The sequence below is a fragment of the Olea europaea genome, chromosome 10, assembly GCF_002742605.1.
Source record: "Olea europaea var. sylvestris chromosome 10, O_europaea_v1, whole genome shotgun sequence".
Classification (NCBI taxonomy): Eukaryota; Viridiplantae; Streptophyta; class Magnoliopsida; order Lamiales; family Oleaceae; genus Olea; species Olea europaea.
In genome coordinates this window covers 4,251,433-4,273,412 of record NC_036246.1, presented here as the reverse complement: position 1 = coordinate 4,273,412, position 21,980 = coordinate 4,251,433, and the positions used below count along the sequence as shown (strand labels likewise).

The 21,980-nt window shown below is 34.4% G+C and overlaps 1 protein-coding gene across 1 annotated transcript; it reads left to right on the top strand.

The window, feature by feature from the left end:
• Nucleotides 1-19,405: 19,405 nt before the first annotated feature.
• On the top strand, nt 19,406-20,514 carry LOC111400184 (deoxyhypusine synthase-like). The gene is given in 3 exon segments (XM_023027611.1): nt 19,406-19,456; nt 19,920-20,335; nt 20,418-20,514. Coding segments are annotated over 3 exon segments (564 nt in total).
• The last annotated feature ends 1,466 nt before the right edge of the window (nt 20,515-21,980 follow it).

Sequence of the window (21,980 nt, the reverse complement as noted above, 5' to 3'; positions counted from 1 at the left end):
TTACCCTTTTTATACTTGATTAGTGTGATGCCCCTTATTGCTTACGTAGCTTTAAAAACCAACCGTAACTCAAAACTTTCACCCATTACTCTATCTTATTTGGTTTAGACAATCCACGAAATAAATTCACACATGAAGGCATATTCATCTCAATGCTCCTTTACACTAGTTTAATTGTAACAATCAAAATTTTTAATATTTAAATCGTTACCAAATTTATTAGTAATTTTTCTTAAATGAACATCTTTATTTGTAAGTAAATTTAGTTGTATGTAAACTCATTTACTCATAAATAAATTTATATATTTCGCAATTACGAACTTTTTTAACATTATTCATCTGATGCTAAATGGAGGATCCATCTCAACCTACCTTCTTGTGATAGAAGTCTGTACCCATCTTATTCTCATAACTTTATATCATGTCCTCTCGGATTCAAACCTGAAGTCTCATAAGGCAGACATCTTCATTGCTACCTCAATTTTAGAAAAATTTAAGTGTCTAAGCTCTATCGTGAACATGAATTTGATTTACTGAATATACGGGAAAAAATAAGCTTCATAACAAGAATTAGGCCACTTGAGACTATTCAATCTTTATTTTATGCTTTTGATATGAATTAAGCACATGGCAAGTTTGGACAATTTCATCCGATTACTTAAACAATTTTATTTATTTATTATTTTTATGACAAAAAATTGTCACGACGTCATTCAAATATCACGTGCAATGCATTGTGAATTAAATTGTAATTCTATGTCTGAGAGAAAAATTAGAATGCTTATCACGTGATAAAATGTCAATAACAATTTGTTGTCACGTGTGTCAAAATAAATAAATACTATTCTCTATTATCTCATCGATACTATGGAATGAGTCATATCTATATTTATTACTATTTGTACAAAATAGAGTTACATAATAGTTTACCCCAGATGATGTGTCAAAAAATAGTGGGAAATCTTTTAATTTTTTATTTGATTAAAGAAATTATAACCCAATCATATGTTATCATGTCATATATATGTAAACCTTTATGTACATGTAGCACAATCGATAAAGTATTGTGAAAGTGTGAAAAGTATTTTATAAAAAAAATATTACGTATCGAAATTGTACCAATCAATCACGTGTGTGTGTGTGTGTGTAATAAATAATATATATTATTTCAATAATAATTAATTGGCACAAATAACAAAAAAAACAAAAAAAATTAAAAAGAAAAACCTCTCCTCCAAATCTAATTTCCAACCTATTAACCTAGTAGGAATGTTTAGTGTGGCAAGCCGATGGCTCGGTCATGCTCAATGTGAACTGTGAGTGTAAGCGTGGGCCTATGTGAAGCAGCTATTTTCTAGTTCAAGTAAAGGGCCGCTCATCTACTATCACGAGTAGGCTTGTGCCAATGTGAATAAAATTGTATATTCAGTAAAATTAAAAAAATTGCACGAGTTGGTCAAGGGAAACTCTGCTCGCCTCATTTATCACCCTATGATATGGACTAAAATTGAAGTTTTTAAAAATTGTACCATAGTTCTTCAACTATTATCAATGCTTAGGGGCCATTTGAGCCTCATTATTTGTAGATTATAATGAGATGAATAGTATTTTTTTGAAAAATGAGTGGTTGAAAAGTTTTTGATTTACGTGTAATATTATTTTATTGAAGACTATATGGTTAAAAATAGGAGAGATAAAATTTTAATTTAATGTAATGAGAAATAATGGGGCTTAAACGGGGGCTTAATTTGGTTTCAACAACTGCTATAAGGTTTCAAATTTGTTTGAGAGTGTAACTTTTGTCTCTTGTAATGTTCTTGTAAGTATGAGTTCTTTCTAAGCCCAGTTCGCCTTTAATAAGATATTGGTTTAACATTGACATCATCATCTTGCAAGCCTCAGTTTCATTTATTTGTAAAGAAGATTTGAACGTAAATATGGATTGGATCTAACTTGTAGGAAAAATGATTTATAAACTGTGAAATAAGTCAACTTTGAGCTCAAATTTTTGAGAGACTCCTAATACGAAATTAACGAGACCAAGCATATTCAAGTTTTACATCGTGAGAGGATTAAGATGAAATTTGTTTGTCGAAAACCATTTAGGTTTTGAATGAAATATTTTGATTAAAAATAACACACTTGAAACTTGGTATAAGGAAGAAATTGATTGAATTGCCAACTTATCCCACATAAGGAAAGTCTGAAAACTTTTATTTGGTTATATAATGGAAGTTAGGCATGGGTTTGGGTCCCAAGGTGTACCACTACTCTTTGAAACGGGAATACCTAGATCTTATTGGATTAGGTCCTAAGTCCACATGTGCATGCTTTGTTGTCATCGTGTGTCGGTGGTTTGGTTCAATTCAGTTTGGTGTAGATCCATATCTTAGAATACCTAGAATATCAAATTTGAAAAAAACACCTAGAATGCTTAGATACGCTAGAAAGTTCAGGTAACATGATACAGTGTTAAATTCAAATTTTATGCGTTGCCAAGTTTACGTTCCAAGTTACCAATTCGACCTTACGTGTGAAATTAATACAATTAACAGCGACAAGTCACTAATTAATTGTTGTCTATGTGGTTAAACATACAAGCCAATTAATCCTATGTTGATCTGTTGGTTTGCAATATGTAAAATAAACAAATCAACATAACTCATAGTTTTTTAACGGAGAAACCCAACAAGCCAGTAATATCTACTATACCAATTCAGCAAATACAAATTATACCAAACTCCGTACCCAATCAGACCCACTATTTCAGTCTCACGATCTACTACCATAGATACCTCTAGCATCTTGCCAGACTTCCTAGATACCTTCTGTACCCCCAATTTACTATCCGCTATAGCATCCTGGTCCTTAGCTAATTGTATCACCAAGTATAATTTCAAGAACTGCCTATTTTTGTTCGATTTACTGCGCTTGCCGTCCACTTCTCTCAATCGCCAATAAGAGAGTTATTTCCTCACAAGATCAAAGAAGACACAGTGCTTTGGATTCACGGACCTTGATGTTTTCCAAATCCTTGATTGTCGGATCACAAGATGAAAAGATTGAACTCACCAATGAATCTTGACTTGGATCTCTTGAAGATGATATGATAGTGTATTCAACGTTAGAACAACGTAACAATCTCCACAAAATTTGTGCTAGGGCTTGGGGATTTATATTTGAAGGTGTTTAGGTGATATGGGCGAGTAAAACACTACAAAAATGCGAACTAGGGGTTTTTTCGCATAGGAATGTCACTCAAGCAAGAGCTAATCTTTTGGAACATTTCAACACCAATTACAGGCTCAAAGTAGTATTCCTAATCTCTCTTAATCTGACAATATCTTTTTATTTTTTTTATATTAAAAAGATTTGCATCTATCAAAATCTCTGAAATGTTGGCAGGACTTAACAGGAAAGCAACAATTTTATTCAAAAGACACTGACACTCAAAATCTTGATTGTTTACAAGCTGGTAAACAACAACAAAATGAGCAATAATTATTTATTACATGCCATATTAAACTAACATATCACAAGGAAATAGAAAGATGCATGTTTAAATTCTTCCCTTCTGCTCTCAGAATCCGACTATATCTACAATCTCCCAAATCCTAATAGTCCAACTCTAGGGCTGAAATGAAAGGAAGAAAATGAAGCCAAACACATACAAAGGAAAGAAGAAGAAGAAATTAATGAACATAGATCGGAAACAAAAATTAAAAGTCGAAATCTGTCACCTTGCTGGAGAAGGACGCCGACGATTTCTACTGAATCAGGAGTCTGAGTATGGCGGGTTAAGTTTGGGCTTGTTAATTGGGTTGTGGTTTTTGGATGTAATTTTTACTACCTTTTAAGATGTTTAGTTAAAGAGTATTAATCAAAACAATTAAAAAAGGAGGGTACGGGGCCTAATTTCCTCTGTTGTAAATTCATATTGGGCCATAGTATTGTGTGTGAACCATATTGCCTAAGTAACTTACCCTGTGAATTTATTATCTCTAATTTAACAAAATTTCATTCTATTTTTTTTTTTTAACTTCATTGCTCATTTCTAGTTTCTCAAATTCCACATTCAATTTTAACCATAAATGGGATATGCTCACTAAGTAGGAACTTATTTGTTAATTGTTAATTAGCTATTGATGATAGTTTTTATTGAAATGAATTTGAAGTGTTGTTGCTTGCCAGCGTATTAATTTTTTACTATTGAAATGTTGTTGCCTTTGGACAGTTGTTGTCTTGTAGGAGTATTTTTAAATTAGATTGTTATTGCTTAGTCAGCTTATTATTTAATAACTTGCATTCTTGTTGTCTTTTCGATTTAGTGTTGGACTATTATTGGTTCATTGTTGCTTTGTCTTCTCTTTTTTATGAAAAGTAAACAAATTGCTAAGAGAGGAAAGACATTTCTTTCAGAAGACACATCAATCGATATTAAATACACTTTTATGATAGAATGCATTGAATCAAAATTCAGCATCCAACACATCTTAGCATGCACCTAAGGCATAAAATAATTCATCGATATTCATATTGAATTTCATCAAATTAACCAATCACTACATACTATCAACTGCTAGTAGTTCATGTTTTAAACCAAAATTTCACATAATGTCCCTTTTTTGAAATTAGGGGAGGGAATCTACCAAGTATATCAAGTTGATACTGTCATCCATGTATGTGAACCAGATAGTTAGGAGTTATATTAGACCAAATCAAATAATTAGTCAAGGAGTAAGGTCAGGAAGGCAGAACTAGAAGACATCATTGCTCCTTTGATTTTTGAGCACAGGCATCTGGGAATTGTCACCATGTTTACAGAATGCAACAGGTGTTCCTGAAGCATCCACAACATTAGTATAAGATGGAGGAGGTTGGAATCCTGAGCCTGTGGTGTAGTCGGTAGGGGCGGAGCCAGGAATATTGTTTAGTGCGAGCATAATTTGATCAACGACAAAATTTGAGTTTTTTGGCCATGATGATAAAAATGAAATAAGCAGTATTACATTTGCTTCTTTGGACAAATATAGATCCAATGTCCCTGTGATGCCCCGAACTTAAGTTTCGAGTGTCACTTACAAAACATAATAGCTTCTGCCTTTGGTACATGTAAATACTCTTAAATTGAAGTATTACATGTTAGAAACTTATTTTCAACTTGGTAAAATGTCTCTCATAAATTTTTAATGGCCCGCAGAAGCGCATGTCGACAAGAAATTATATTTTACACATACAGACTCTGCACTGCCATGGTTAGTTGGGGCAGCAAGTTCGACTATTTTTATAAAATTCATCCCAACTCCGTTTACTATGAAATTTATGACATTAGAAAGATATTTTCAAGTAGTTTTCTAGGTTAAAATATAAAAAAATTCCAAGATCATATAATATGGGTGTTTTATACAATACCATAAGAAAACATATGGAAAGCAGTAGAATAAAACATGCAAAAACAAAACTTCGATGCAAAACAACCTTGTCCCTAACCCATCATCGATTATGCCGACTGACTTCCACCAACTCCGCAATTATGAATCTGAGAATTTAGTATAGAACACTATGAGTATAAAGAATACTCAGTAAGATACCATGCTTGGATTTTAACATGTTAATACTACACAAAAGAATGCAATCAAACACATACTTGCACATTCCGGCTTGCCGATGCCCTTCGGACTTGTCCTAAGGTATAAATAGATATCTAACTTTGTGGACTTGTCCAACACATTAATATTATGATTTTTCATGCATAGCTTAAGCGTAAATATTACCATGAAATCATATCACTTAAGCATAGAAAGTATTTTACAATAAAACTTGAAAAAATCTTGGTTGAAAATGAATTGAGAAATGCTAGGCTGGTCCTCTTCTTCCCTCACGTTTTCTTCCCTTTTGTAAACAAGTGATAAGTTGTTTTTCATACAAGGGAAATAAAGAGCAGCAACATATATTTATAGGTGAGAAAAATGATAAATTTTGGGTGACTCTTCAAGAAAGTCAACATGTGTAAGCTGCATGGTTTCATTTTCTTAAATTTAAAACACCTCATGCATTAGTTAGTCACCTCATGCTTAAATTTAAAACACCTCATACATTAGTTAGTCACCTCATGCTTAAATTTAAAACACCTCATGCATATATGTTTCATCAATTTTTCGCCAAGTTGGAGAAACAATGTTTAACTTTAGTAATTAGGTGTAAAATGGACATTTATCCCAAACCCCTAATTAACAAATTATTTGGAAAAACTTTTAATAAATCAACCAATGCAAAATTTGGCAACCATAAATAATTTTTTTGGTCATACTAAATTTTGAAAAGTTAAATTGCTATTCTAAAAATAAAATGAGCCCAAAATTCGGAGCATTACATCCTTCCTCCCTTATAAAAATTTCGTCCTTGAAATTACCTTGAACTTAGTTGAAAAGTTCTGGATACTTGATCTTGATTTCCTCTTCTCTTTCCCAAGTTGACTCTTCGATATTATGGTTTATCCATTGAGCTCTCACTAACGGAATTTTCTTTGTCCTCAGTTGTTGGATTCTGCGATCCAATATTGTTACTGGTTTTTCCTCATAAGTCATGTTTCGTTTGACATCCAATGGTTGATAACTAACCACATGACTTTGATTTGACACATATTTTCAAAGCATTGACACCTGAAACACATCATGAATTGTTGACAAATCTGGTGGTAGAGCGATTCGATAGGCTGCATTTCCAACTTTCTACAAAATTTCAAAAGGACCTACAAATCTTGGTTGAAGTTTTCCCTTCTTTCCAAAGCAAAGAACTCCCTTCATCGGTGCCACTTTTAAAAAACTTTATCACCAACATTAAATGCCAAATCTTTCCTCCTTTTATCGGTATAACTTTTTTGTCGGTCTTGGGCTGCCTTGATTCTAGCTCTTATTTTATCAACCGCTCGACTAGTTTCCTCAATTATTTTGGGTCCTAAAACTCTTCGTTCACCTACTTCATCCCAATAAAGGGGAGCTCTACATCTTCTGTCATAAAGAGCTTCGTAAGGTGCCATCTTTATCGTAGCTAGATAGCTATTATTATAGGCAAATTCTACCAGTGGTACATAACTTTCCCAACTACGTCCTAAATCAAGGACGCAGGCACGCAGCATATCCTCTAGAGTCTGTATAGTCCTCTCCGATTGCCCATCAGTTTGAGGATGAAAAGCTGTGCTGAAGTTTAACTTGGTTCCCATAGCTTCTTGTAAACTTTTCCAAAATTTTGAGGTAAATCTTATTCTCTATCCGATACAATTGAGGCTAGGATACCATGTAAACGGATGACCTCTTTGATGTATAATCGCGCGTATTGATCCATATTAAAATTCATTCTTACAGGTAGAAAATGAACTGACTTTTTTAACCGATCCACTATAACCCACACAGCATCATTTCCCTTAGCTGATTTTGGAAAACCCATAACAAATTCCATTGTTATATGCTCCCATTTCCATTGTGGAATTGTTAATAGTTCCAACAGCCCAGATGGCCTTTGATGTTCATCTTTCACTTGTTGACAAGTCATGCACCTCCTGACAAAAAGACCTATGCACCGTTTCATATTTCTCCACCAAAACATACTCCTTAGATCACGATACATTTTCGTACCTCCTGGATGGGCAGTATATGGAGTTAAGTGTGCTTCTTTAAGAATTTCTTTCCTCAATCCCTCATCTTTCGGCACACACAACCTTCCCTTAAAGAGTAAGGCTTTATCACTGCCTAATCCAAAATCCTTTCGCTTGCTAGTACCAACTTCGGATTTGATCTTTTGCAGGAAAGAGTCACCATCCTGTGCTACTCTTATTTGATCTCTAAGTGTTGGTCGAATCGTTAGAGCCGCTATCCTGGTGATAGTTTGGGTTGGTGGAACAATTACTTCTAGATGTAAGTTTTCGAAATCCATTAACAATTGGTCCTGCATAGTGATTAGTACTGTTAATTGTCCAACCACCTTTCTGCTAAGAGCATCTGCTATTACATTAGCTTTACTAGGATGGTAAAGAATAGTGCAATCATAATCCTTTACTAGCTCTAGCCATCTCCTCTGGCTCATATTTAATTCCTTTTGGGTGAAAAAGTACTTCAAACTCTTATGATCAGTATAAATGTCACACTTATTTCCATATAAGTAATGACGTCATATCTTGAGGGTATGAACTACCGCAGGCAATTCTAGATCATGAGTTGGGTAGTTTTGTTCATATTGTCTCAATTGTCTAGAAGCATAGGCTATCACCTTTCCTTTCTGTATCAGAACACATCCTATGCCCTGTTTCGAAGCATTACTGTATATAACGAATCCTTCTGGTCCGTCAGGTATTGTTAACACTGGAGTTGTGACTAATCTTCATTTCAGCTCTTGGAAGCTGTGTTCACATTTCTCTATCCATTGAAATTTTATCCATTTTCAAGTCAATTGGGTCAATGGTCCTGCTATTTTAGAAAATCTCTCGATAAATCTTCTATAGTAACCAGCCAATCTCAAAAAGCTACGTATTTCTCTAACATTGGTTGGTCTTACCCAATTATTTACTGCTTCCACTTTAGTTGGGTCTACTTCAATTCCTCGTGCAGTGATTACGTGCCCCAGAAAACCTATTTTATCCAACCAGAATTCACATTTCTTGAATTTGGCATAAAGCTTCTCTTTCCTTAGAGTTTCGAAGACAATCGTGAGATGTTTCTCGTGTTCCTCATTACTCTTCGAATAGATTAAGATGTCATCAATGAAAATTATAACAAATTGGTCTAAGTATTCATGGAATACTTTGTTCATTAGATCCATAAATATTGCCGGGGCATTAGTTAATCCAAAAGGCATCACCAAAAATTCATAATGACCATAACGCGTCCTAAAAGCCGTCTTAGGGATATCATCTGACTTAATTTTCAATTGGTGATATCCTGATCTTAGATCGATCTTTAAAAATACTCTAGCCCCTTTAAGCTGGTCAAACAAATCTTCTATTCTTGGAAGTGGATATTTGTTTTTGATAGTGCGGCGATTCAATTCTCGATAGTTAATACACAGCCTCATAATTTCATCCTTCTTTTTCTCAAATAGTACATGTGTACCCCAAGGTGATACACTTGGTCTAATGAAACCCTTATCAAGAAGCTCCTTCAACTGTACCTTCAACTCTTGCAGTTCCAACGGTGCCATACGATATGGAGCCTTTGAAATAGGTGTTGCTCCTGGTACCAAATCAATTGTAAACTCTACTTGCCTGTCTGGTGGTACACCTAGAAGGTCTTCTGGAAAAACATCTTTATAGTGCCGAACTATTTGAACATCCTCAACTAACAACTTATCTTGTTTAATATTGGTCATCGATACTAGAAATCTTTGACCTAATTCCTTTCTTGGCGTCCTTTCAACCTGAGTTGTTGACACTATATAAGACGAGGTATTTGCCTTAGTTCCCACAAAACGAAACTCTTCCTCGCCCGGTCTTCGAAAAACCACCATTCTCTCGGTACAATGAATAGTTGCATAGTTTTTAGACAACCAGTCCATACCAAGGATAACATCAACGTCTTTTATCGTTAATGGAATTAGATCTACCGCTATATCTTTACCATCAATTCTCATCTTAAGATCTCTAGCTATTTGGTTAGCGACAAGTATCTTTCCAGATGGAAGAGATATTTCTAAGGTATACGGAAGGAATTCACATTCCACTTTAGACTTTACAACAAACGAAGAAGAAATAAACGAATGTGTAGCTCCAGAATCTATAAGTACAAATGCAGGCATATTGGAAACAGAGATGATACCTGCGAGGACATTAGGGTCTCGTTCTGCTTCTTGCCTGGATAAGGAGAAAACTCTTGCTTTTCCTTTCTTGTCATCTCCAGCCTTCTGTGTCTGATTCTGGGGGCATTCTTTAGCGAAATGTCCTGATTTCCCACACTTGAAACAAACATTTTTCCCAATAGACATTCTCCTTGGCGAGGTCTATCGCACTTAGGACAACGCTTATCACCACTAACTCCTACTATCTCCGTCTTTCCTTTCTTTGGTGCATTATTCCCTTTTCCTTTACCGTTATTCTGTCTATCAAAGTTCCACTTCCTCTTACTTGAGAAATTTTGAACTTGGTAAGAATTTCCAACGTTTTGAGTTCTTTGATAAGAAATAGTCTGGGCTCGCTTCAGGACTTCTCGATAAGTGCTCAGCTCAAGAACTGACACTATGTCACGAATATAAGGTTGAAGCCCACGTTCAAATCTTCTAGCCCGCTTTTCCTCCGTATCCACTAGATGTGGAGAAAACCTGGATAATTCCTGAAATTTGCATTCATATTCCATGAAGGTCATGGTTCCCTGTTGGAGTCTGAGGAACTCCATCTCCTTTTGATCTTTCACAGCTGCTGGGAAGAATTTTTCTTCTACGAGTTCCTTAAACCTCACCCAAGTTATAGCCTATTTTTCAGTGGGTGTTAATGACCTGGTAGTCATGTCCCACCAATGGCTAGCCCCCTTCTTTAACATAAACACTGAAAGTGTTACCCTTTCAGCATCTTCACATCTTATAAATTAAAGATACGTTCTAGTTCTCGTAACCAATCCTCAACTGCTAAGGGATCCATACTCCCCTCACGATGGATGGTTCATTTTACAAAACTGCTCTATCATTGCAATTTGATCCCTTGAGTTAGGTACTATTTGAGGTTGAATAGTTGGTTGGTTGGGCTCCTGATGATCAACTGGTACTTGTTGATTTAGGGTTCATTGCCTAGTCAAAGGTGGTGCCCGTTGTTGTTGTCCCAACTCCCGCATTACGGCAAGCAGTTCTCGTGTAAAATTTGCTACATTAACTTCGCCACCACTAGAACTAGTATTAGCATTGCCGCCGCCTAAGTTCATATTGGAATTTGGTGCATTGCCGTGGTTGCGCTTTGGAGGCATTTCCTTTGAATGAAAAATATTCATCCAGTTAGAATTACTTCAGAACGTAATACTAACTTTAGAAAAAAAAATCCAAAGACCAAGGCAACTTTCCTTTATATATATACATTATTATTTTTCACAAACAAAAGTCATTGTGGTACGGTACATACATTCAAAAGTAGATGTACATATTACATCCTATTCTATTCCAAAAAAAACAAAGATAGTTAGATAAGATAGTGTCTAATCTTCTGGATCCTCATCGGGATCTTCATCTAGGTCTTCCTCTGGGCCTTTCTCTGACATGCTTTGCTCCGAATTATTTGGTAATGGTACGGGAAAACTTTCATCTAGAACTCTCGAAAAACACTTAGCCAACGGTCCCTTATCTAGCCTAGAATTGGTAGCTCGTAAACTAGTATTCATGGATAAGGTTATAGTCTTCTTAAAGTTTCGCTGTAAATCACGGCTAGTTTTATGACTTTCTCAAAGTAAATAGGTAAGGTCCTCATATGAAAGGTCATTGTCAGACCATAGCACAATCTCATTTATGACTGAGGCCCAAGGTTCTGGAATAGTTTCATATAACCTCCGTATCTTCACCTTATCCCTTAAGCTATGGTGTATCTCCCATAACATCTCAATAATACAGTCTAGCAGATCAAGATGTTGTTCGAGGCTATGGAGCGGATGCATACAATAATTTAGTAAAATGCCAATAATATGTCCCGCTTCTTCGCAAAACCATAAACTTCTGTCCTTGTGGGGGTTCTTACCGTTCGTGCCATAACTAGGACAAAAATTGACTATGTTACTCTACAAGGCTCTAATAAATATTTAGATAGATATATGTGTTTATGACTTCATAATCTCAACCATGACTTGATTCAAAATATTCCTATATCCAGCCATAGATATAGCAGTTCATTGCATAAGAAAACTCATAAACTTTAAAAAAAAGTTTTTACCTTGATCGTCGGTTGAAAGTCAGTTGCTAGCTTGCTCGATGATGAAGGACAGTAACTTTCTTTAAAAAAAAGTCTACAGAAAAGTATAACTGCTCTGATACCACGCTGTGACGCCTCGAACTTAAGTTTCGAGTGTCATGTACAAAACATAATAGCTTCTGTCTTTGGTACATGTAAATACTCTTAAATAGAAGTATTACATGTTAGAAACTTATTTTCAACTTGGTAAAATGTCTCTCATAAATTTTTAATGGCCCGCAGAAGCGCATGTCGACAAGAAATTATACTTTACATATACAGACTCTGCACTGCCATGGTTAGTTTGGGCAGCAAGTTCGACTATTTTTATAAAATTCATCCCAACTCCGTTTTCTATGAAATTTACGACATTAGAAAGATATTTTCAAGTAGTTTTCTAGGTTAAAATATAAAAATTTTCCAAGATCATATAATATGGGCGTTTTACTGAAAACAGTGAGGTATTGCACAGAAATTTCAGATTTGACCCTTCAACGTTTAAAAATCCATATCTCAGGCTACAGATATCCAAATTGAGTGATTCTTGTGCCCATATTAAGACAACTCAATGAGGAACGCAATAATATTTTCAAAGTCTCAAATGGACGTTTAATGGAGTTAAAAATAATGTGTTGAAATTGACCCAAAAACTGTCCCATTTCTGCTTTTTGTCACTTGCAAGGAGAAGTTTTTAAAAAAAAAAGGTCTCTTAACACAACATAGAAGATATAATTGCATAATTTACCTCCGATACCATATTACATCATGTCTCATACATGTTTTTATACAATACCATAAGAAAACATATGGAAAGCAGTCGAACAAAACATGCAAAAACAAAACTTCGATGCAAAACAACCTTGTCCCTAACCCTCATTGATTATGCCGACTGACTTCCACCAACTCCACAATTATGAATCTGAGAATTTAGTATAGAACACTATGAGTATAAAGAATACTCAGTAAGATACCATACTTGGATTTTAACATGTTAATACTACACAAAAGAATGCAATCAAACACATACTTGCACATTCCGGCTTGCTGGTGTCCTTCGGACTTGTCCTAAGGCATAAATAGATATCTAACTTTGTGGACTTGTCCACCACATTCATATTATCGTTTTTCATGCATAGCTTAAGCGTAAATATTACCATGAAATCATACCACTTAAGCTTAGAAAGTATCTTACAATAAAACTTGAAGAAATCTTGGTTGAAAATGAATTGAGAAATGCTAGGCCGGTCCTCTTCTTCTCTCACGTTTTCTTCCCTTTTTTAAACAAGTGATAAGTTGTTTTTCATGCAAGGGAAATAAAGGGCAGCAACACATCTATTTATAGGTGAGAAAAATAATAAATTTTGGGTGACTCTTCAAGAAATTCAACATGTGTAGGCTGCATGGTTTCATTTTCTTAAATTTAAAACACCTCATGCATTAGTTAGTCACCTCATGCTTAAATTTAAAACACCCCTCATGCATTAGTTAGTCACCTCATGCTTAAATTTAAAACACATTATGCATTAGTTAGTCACCTCATGCTTAAATTTAAAACACCTCATGCATATATGTTTCATCAATTTTAGGCCAAGTTGGAGAAACAATGTTTAACTTTAGTAATTATGTGTAAAATGAACATTTATCCCAAACCCCTAATTAACAAATTATTTTGAAAAACTTTTAACCAATGCAAAATTTGGCAACCATAAATAATTTTTTGGTCATACTAAATTTTGAAAAGTTAAATTGCTATTCTAAAAATTAAATGAGCCCAAAATTCAGAGTATTACAGTCCCCTCCCCCCTTCCAAAAAATAATAATAATATGAAGATTAGCTATGGACAAAACTTTCGAACTGAATCGAATCCTAACCGAACCAAGCGGTTCTTCTTAAGGTAACTTTCCAAATGAGTATCTGAATCGAGAATCGATATGTTTGTTTGGTTCTCGGTTCTAGATCAAGAATCGAAGAACCGAATAAGAATCAAATCTTCTTAATTTTTTAATTAATTTATTTTAAATAAGCCAAATTATTTTAACTTTTTTTCAAATAAATTGGCTAACTAGTTCATTTAGTTCAAACCCAAAAATATGATTTTCCTATTTCTATTTTTTAGTTCAACTGTAGTGCTGTTTCTACTCTTCTGGAGAAATTGAACTGAAGCTCTGCATTGCCTCTCAATTATTTTGAGCTTGCTATTTTCTTGAGTACGATATTTTGTAAGAGCTAAGATTAAACATATCATTAGTTGAATTAATATCACTTTGTAAATATTAAAAAAATTAATTATAATATGGAACTTGGGAACCGAATGGAATTGAACTAACTTAATTGAACTAAATGGAACAAAACCCGAACGGTTCCATAATTAATTTTGGACTCGACAGTTTCACTTACTAAATATCCGAAAATTTCGAAATCGATTCAGTTCTCGTTTAAACCAAACCATGTCCAGCCCTAATGAAGATCAATGCATCAAGAATCACAATTTTTCATAAGCATCAAACTCTCTATTGAGATTTAAATGGTCCGCAAAATCACATTACTATGAAATTTTTTGCTTGAACCTATGGATAAATCTTAACAGAATTATTTTCAACTTTTAACTAAATTAGCAAAATGTCTAGGAATTACAGAAATTTAATCTTTTTCACCAAATTTATATGTTTAAAATAATAATTTATCAATTTCTCACTAATTTCTTTGCTTCTACATTAGCTAGATTAATTTCCTGCTTCAAGTGCCAAACTATTGCCTAGAAAATCAATCTAACTTCTTTTTTCTATCCATTTTTCCATCGATCTTTTGGCCAAAAATTCAATACAAAAAAAGACCCACACAAATAAAAAATACGTACATTAAGGTATGCAAAAAGTATAAATAAAACCAGAACAAGAGTCCCAACGAAAAAAATATTGAAAATAAAGCAAAAGGCAGATTTTTTTTCCCAAGTTGACCCTTTCAAAATTAAAATTGAAGACATTTTTATGCAGAATAAACCAAAAGTGTCTTCACATCATCAATTCAGAACAATCATCGACAAACAAAACACATAAACACAAAATTAATAAAATGATGAAAACTCAAACTCCTAATGCATTAATGATAAATATAGTAATCACGGTAAGATAAGCCCGTACCTTAGAATTTTATTCAGCTTATAAAACCATACCTTGAAAATCTATTCAGTGTTAAAAGCACATTTCAACCGAAGCCCCCAATCAATATAAAGATCGATGTGAGAGACGAGAATGAGAGGTTGAGGAGTGAGGTGTCGGGTGGAACCGTAGAGAGGCAGAAGCAAAGAGGAGTGAAATCTGGCTTCTCTGCCTTTCTTTCGATTGGGCTTTTCACCAATAATCCAAAACTTTGAAAAAAAAAATGAAAGCAATTTGGGTTGGGCCCAAAGTTCAATATGTTGGGCTCTACCCCTGGCGATCTGAGTAGAACTTGTAGGTGCATTCTCAGGCTAACATTTTGCAAAGCCTGGAGTGCTCTTCTTCCACGCATCTTTAATTTTGCCATCACCCAAGTAGGCCAGTTTCTCGAAAGCCTTGCGAATAGCTTTAAACCCATTAGAGAATTTTTTACTGCACAATAAAATTTAGGCCACCTGATTTTATCCATCCTGAAATGTCCCTCAATTATTTCCAGTGAAATTTTCAGAATGAGTTGAATGCATCACATGTTGGTGACCATGGGGGACAAGATTTGGCATGCCATCTAAATTAGCAAATTCAGACCCCTCGGAGTGGATATATCTGTAGTGTTTTTGTCTATAGGTAGTGCAGGAATTCCCAAATCAGCTGTGAAATGGTGGATCAAACTTAGATAGGGAAATTTGTACTGCTTCGCTCTATTGAGTCCCTCATATATTTGTCCAATTCAAGATATTTTTTCTGAGAGATGTTATTTCAATTGCAACTCAAATAGAACTTCTCCATTTGTTCGTTATGCAATGGTCGATTTATAGGGAACTGTATGGGCATTTCAATCATTTTCTATTATTTTGTTGTAAGTAATGATTAAGCTCAATTTTCAAAGCTCATTGATATTTATGCTTTTGTGACACTTGTCCTATACCAGTCCACTAGCACGCAAAATCATGAGGTACTTGCATCCAAGTTGATTTTGGTCTAATAGTTAACCAAGGACCAAATATTCATTTCATGTCATGTGAGTGAGACCCTTTTCATGATAAATGTGATATTGAAGTGGATTATAATAGCTTTTGTATCTAACTATGTGTGTACTCAATGATCTATATTTTATCTCTCAAGAATAACAAAGTGATAAGGTTATTTTATACACTTATTCGAGGCCTTAAAACGATAATATTTAATGTTTCTCTAATAATTTATGGTCTAAATTATTGCCGTTGATGATGAATAGGTAGAAGTATATAGGTACAAGAAAGTGGAAGAAACGAGAGGAAAACCCGAAAAAAGAATGAAACGCAAAAGTTCGGGGACCAAGTTGTAACAATTCAATAGTTGATCCAGACCATGAATCGAAGATTGACGAATTTGGAGATCAAATTCCATATTTTTGAAAATGAAGGACTTGAATTGAATCAAGAAAATATAGGTTGCAAGAATGAAAAGACTCGAGGGCTTCAATTTATTATATTGAAAGATTGAGGACTTGAGGGTAATATTGCATTTTAAGGTTTTGAATATTTGTTATATATACACAGACAAGCGGGAGGCTGAAAAAATTCTGGCTACTAGGTTATATATAGGCAACCAATTTGATATATCATATGTCACAGAAATTGGAGCAGGAATAATCCCTTTTTTTTTAGAGAGATATACGTATAGAAAAAAAGGAATTGGAGGTGGCCAATTTGATTTTTGCACACACTTTGAGGCCACAGAGGAGATTGACGCAGATGAAGAGAGAGAAATGGAAGGAAGCTGTTTGAGGGAATACACACAGAAACCAACTACAGATTCACGCTGCAAAAATTTAATCGTGTTACATCAATTTTCGGTAATGTCTTCCGTAATTTCTCATTTTTCTTTCATTAATATGCATAGCTAAATTTAATTTTAGGACGAACAATGTAATCTATTTTGGACCTTTATTTCTTTTATTTGAGATTCATTGTTCTTTTTATATTTTATGTATGGATTTTAATCGTGTTTGTAATGCTTTGAATTTTCTGGTCAATCCTTCAATGATGTCGTGAACAATAATTTCTTAGAGATGCGAATTCTTGTTTAGACCACATATTAAAATTTGGCAAACTAATTACTAAGATCATCCTTTGACTTGAGGTCATCATAGTGCCTTATATGAAGACAGTCATGCTTTGACGATGTTGGATGTTGCTCTACCAAGGGCCACTAATACAGCATCGTTTGGGTATGTGAAGAATCGTATGAAAATTGTGAGTGACCAATAGAAGATTGGTCGCTCTTAAATAGTAAGGGATTATGATTTGCATTTCATTTAATTAAGTCGATAACGAAATCCTTGGCCAAGGTGTACTCATAAGTCAAAAAAAGTTTTCGACTTATATCAACTTTAATAATAGAATGAAACATATGATCAATAACCGGGATTGACATACTTTCGTATCTCATAATTGATCGGATTATATTGATGAAGAGATAATAGTTTCACAATAAACGAACAAGTTTGATTTTATCATACCACATGACATTTTTCGTTACATGTATTGCCATGATACACATACCACATGACATTTTTCGTTACATGTATTGCCATGATACATTATTAGATGTCAATCTAGGACGGCGAGTGTGAATCGGTGATAAATTAAAAAGGTATTTTAATTTATCAATTTTGATTAAATCAAAATAATATTTTATATTGTTAGGCATCGTGATAGGAAACCTGATGGGTTGTACACAAAAAGAGAATTAGAAGATTGTAATTTATCAATTAATTTAACAAGCGTTGGATAAATTAATTAATTGGGTTGCTTATTTATAGGCCCGAATTAATTAATTAATGAATCGGAATTAATTAAATGGGTTAATTAAATATTGGGCTAGGTCAGACCAAGCCCGTTTGGGTTTATATAAATATTACTAGGATTTTCAAAATTCGTAGAGAATTCATACTTGCTAGCATAAGAGGAAAAAACCCCGGTTCCAACAATTTTGTTCTCTATGTGGATTTCCATTCGGGGTTAGATAATTGGACAGTTATGGATGATGAATCAAAATCGTTGGAAGAATAGCAAAGGGGTTTGTAGATCTTGTAAAATGTATAATTTCTATCTAAACACAAAGACGACTCCTGGTGGGAATTGAAATCCATTTCTATTTCTGCTGGGCATGATAAGTAGATTCCTAATAATTGCTGTAGCTTGGCTACCGTCAGATCTTGAAGTAAATTCTACCCATCAAACAAAAAGGGACTAAACCAGAATGGCTATTCAAACTAGAATTTTTTACCGGGTGGAAATGATGTTCATTTTTAACAAGTCTTATGTAAAAGTCATGCCAAATTAGAGAGAGAAACAAGAGCAACAATTAGAAAATTCTATAATTTGATGCATAGTAGGATTTGTAGCTAATTTCAATAAATATGTTAGAGGTTCTAGTGTGTTATTTATTTTATACACGTTTTGGGCGTCGTTGTGTAAGTTAAGTGGAACACATAGACTGTAGTGTTTGAAATTTTTGTGACAAATAGTTGAGCTTTGTTGGCTGCATTCACTCTACAGCTGTCAAGAATGTGTTCACTAATCATTGCAATTTATCAATTGTTAATCTACATAGTACATTAGTTAAGTAGTAAAGCAGCATTATGAAAATTTGATCGTCTTTACGAATATAGTCACCCTCATGTAGCATTCTTTTGCACCCAATTTGACCTTGGAAGACTATAAAAATTTCCAAAATTACAAAACTATGTTATCCAGAGTTAGTAGATTATTGTTAGTAGTTGATAAGTATAGTATATCCACTTATTTGGGCCTTAAATTAAATGTTTCGATGATCTTTTGATAATTATAGCTCTATTTATTGTATATTTTGTTTGTTAGAAGAAACTCGATGATTGAAAGTAAAATTGAAATTCAAAATTTGAGTATTCAATTGTAACTTTTTAATAGTTTATTCAGACCACAAAACGATAATTGAAGATTGCCAAGAGTCAATTGGATGCAATTAAAAGTAAAAAAAAAAAAATGAGTTAAATTATTTTCACAAATCAATTTCCTCAGGTAGCGAGGCATTGAGAAGTGACTGAAGGTTGTTCTCGAGTTGAAAAGCAGCGATCAATAACAGATTACAGGGGAGACAGCGGCAAGTGGTAGTAGGATATAGAAGAAAGAGGCAGGGGAGATTGAAAACTAATGTAGTGATGGAATGCACTGAAAAGTCAATGACGTGAGGGAGGACGATGAGTGTGGTGGTGGTTGGGCTGGTAATGTGGGTCATGGGTTTGGGCTTGCTGTGGATTGGACCCGGGGATGCGTGTTACTAATTTCATTTTGTTGGGCCGTTTAAGCTTTTTATATGGGCTGGTATTTGGTAAATGTCTATAGTGGGCTGGTATTTGGGGTTGTGGTACGTATTTGGTGTAAGTAGTGGGCTATGCTAAAGCCCTTTTTAGGTGCAGCATCAGCATCAGTGTTCTCCTGGATTTTGACTTAAAACAACAAACTGACTGCAATTGATTTTTATTTCACGTTTTTTCCTCTCCTTTTTATTAGGATTATAACAACTAGTAAAGAAGAATAAAGAGAGAGAACATGCTAGCTGTTATGATCTGGACGAATGGAATAATGGAAAATATTACTCTAAATGATTTTAGTTTCTTTTCTGCCTAAAATAGACTTTCCAATTTGCATCATATAGCCAATGGTAGATTTTAAGGATCTAGTTGTTTTACGTGTTCCAGTAGATACAGCAATGAACTGAATGGAGCAGTAAACAATAACCCATGTGGACAGACCTGAATTTGTAAGGAAGAAGAGTTAGTTTTTTGTTGTTGAGTTTCTCAAATTTATCTTTTATTCTCTCTTTGCAGAACAATATTACTATCTTCTTCCCTGGCTTAATAGATGGTTCATTGGGTGATATGTTGTATTTCCACTCTTTCAAAAAGGAGCCCGGTCTAGTCATCGACATTGTGCAAGTTGAAGATCTTCACTGTCATCTTATGCTAATTTGTAACAATGTAGAATAATGGACACAATTAAGATAAACAGATATTAGGGCCATGAATTGTGAGGCGGTCCATGCTGGTCTCAGGAAGACTGGAATGGTAATTCTTGGAGAGGGGCTGCCCAAGCATCATATATGCAATGCAAATATGATGCGTAATGGTGCGGATTATGCTATATTTATCGACACACCACAAGAGCCTGATGGAAGTGATTCAGTTGCCCACCCTGACAAAGCTGTGTCTTGGGGTAAAATTCGAGGTTTTGCTAATTCAGTGAAGGTTGGACATTTTGTTTCTTTGTCTTTTCAATTCATCAATGTGCTGCATAGTTTACAATTCGGTTATTTTTCATTGATATTGGGTGCACTGTGATGCAACTATTGCTTTCCCCCTCCTGGTAGCAGAAACATTTGCTGCCAAGGCAAAAGGATCAGACGAAACCACTTCTTGGGTTTAATCTGACAGATCATAATCGTAGACTAATTTACATAGATAGGGGTCTTACTCATATTTGAGAGTGCTTTTATTGCTTGGGAAATAGTGAGAGCATTAGAGTTGTCATTAACCCTGCTGATTAAGGGACATTGTGAGTGATGCCGCATCTTTGAAATTTTTTTACTATAGCATTTCTTGAAGAGGAGCTGAATTAGTGTTTTAGTAGTCTTTGTATTTGGATTGTATAGTATTGTCCGAGAGTCGCCTTTAATTTATAGATAGCATTGTTGATAAGTGTGTTTTTGCACACTTATTTAGATCACAAACACGACTTAATAATGAGCAAAATGATTGAATTGTGACTTACTCTCGTTATATTTGTGAATTGTAGGGAACACCGATGAACATGGTGAAATTCAGAAGAAAAGAGCTGAAAAAAGACTAAAATGGAGCAAAGTGATAGTTCGGGGACCAAGTTGCAAATAATCCATAGATGAGACGGGAAATGGAATGAAGATTCAAGAGTGTTAGAGGTTAATCGAATGAGGAAAGGAGTCATGAGGTGAAATATAATCGAAGTATTATCAAGTATCAACTTTCAGGTGAAAAAGCTATGCTCGTGATTTTTAATTTCTACTTGAGATTCATTTTTGACATAGTGAACATCAGAATTTGAGGAAGCCTATTTCTATCAAAAGTATAGATCTTTGAGTTTTCTTCACAATGAACTTTGAATCACTTCAATGGAGATCAGGAGAGAAAGTTATGACCAAAATACTAAAAAATGTTCAGCGAAAAGAATGGTATAACTATGCGGTCGCATAGAAGCCTCCCGAGAACTTTTTCTCAAATTTTTTTTACTCTATGCGACAGCATAGAAATGTACTATGCGGTCGCATAGAACAAGATTCGGGGCCGATTCAGCAGTTTCCTTATTTCGTCGAAACTCTTATGGAAAGGAGATTTTTAGGGTTCTATATAAACTAAAACTCGACCAGAATGATGGGACGCCACTTTTACAGAATTGGAGGGGATTATACACAATTTTGGAGGATTTGGAGAGGAAGAACAAGGCAAAAACAAGGCAATCCACTTCAAGATTCAAGACTTCACTTCAAGAATCAATTGGGTGATATTCTTCCTTGGTTTTAATTATTGTTTTTCTCTTTATTTCCCATTATGTTAGGCTAGATTTTCATGTGCTAGGATTTGCGATGAACCTTATATTATGAACCCTTAATCTTGAAATTTATTAATTTGACGTTAAAACATGTTTTTAATTATTGAATGATTGGCATGGATTTTATTTTCTTTACAATTATGTGCGCAATAATTGTATGAGCTTTGTGGCTTGTTTTACCCTCGAGAGATGGAAAATAAGTTAGACATTATGTTAATTATCGTAAAGTTCGATAGGGGATAGAAATATACCGCTATGCTTTACGTGATCTTTAAGTATTCATAAATCTTAATGCATTTTTATATGTT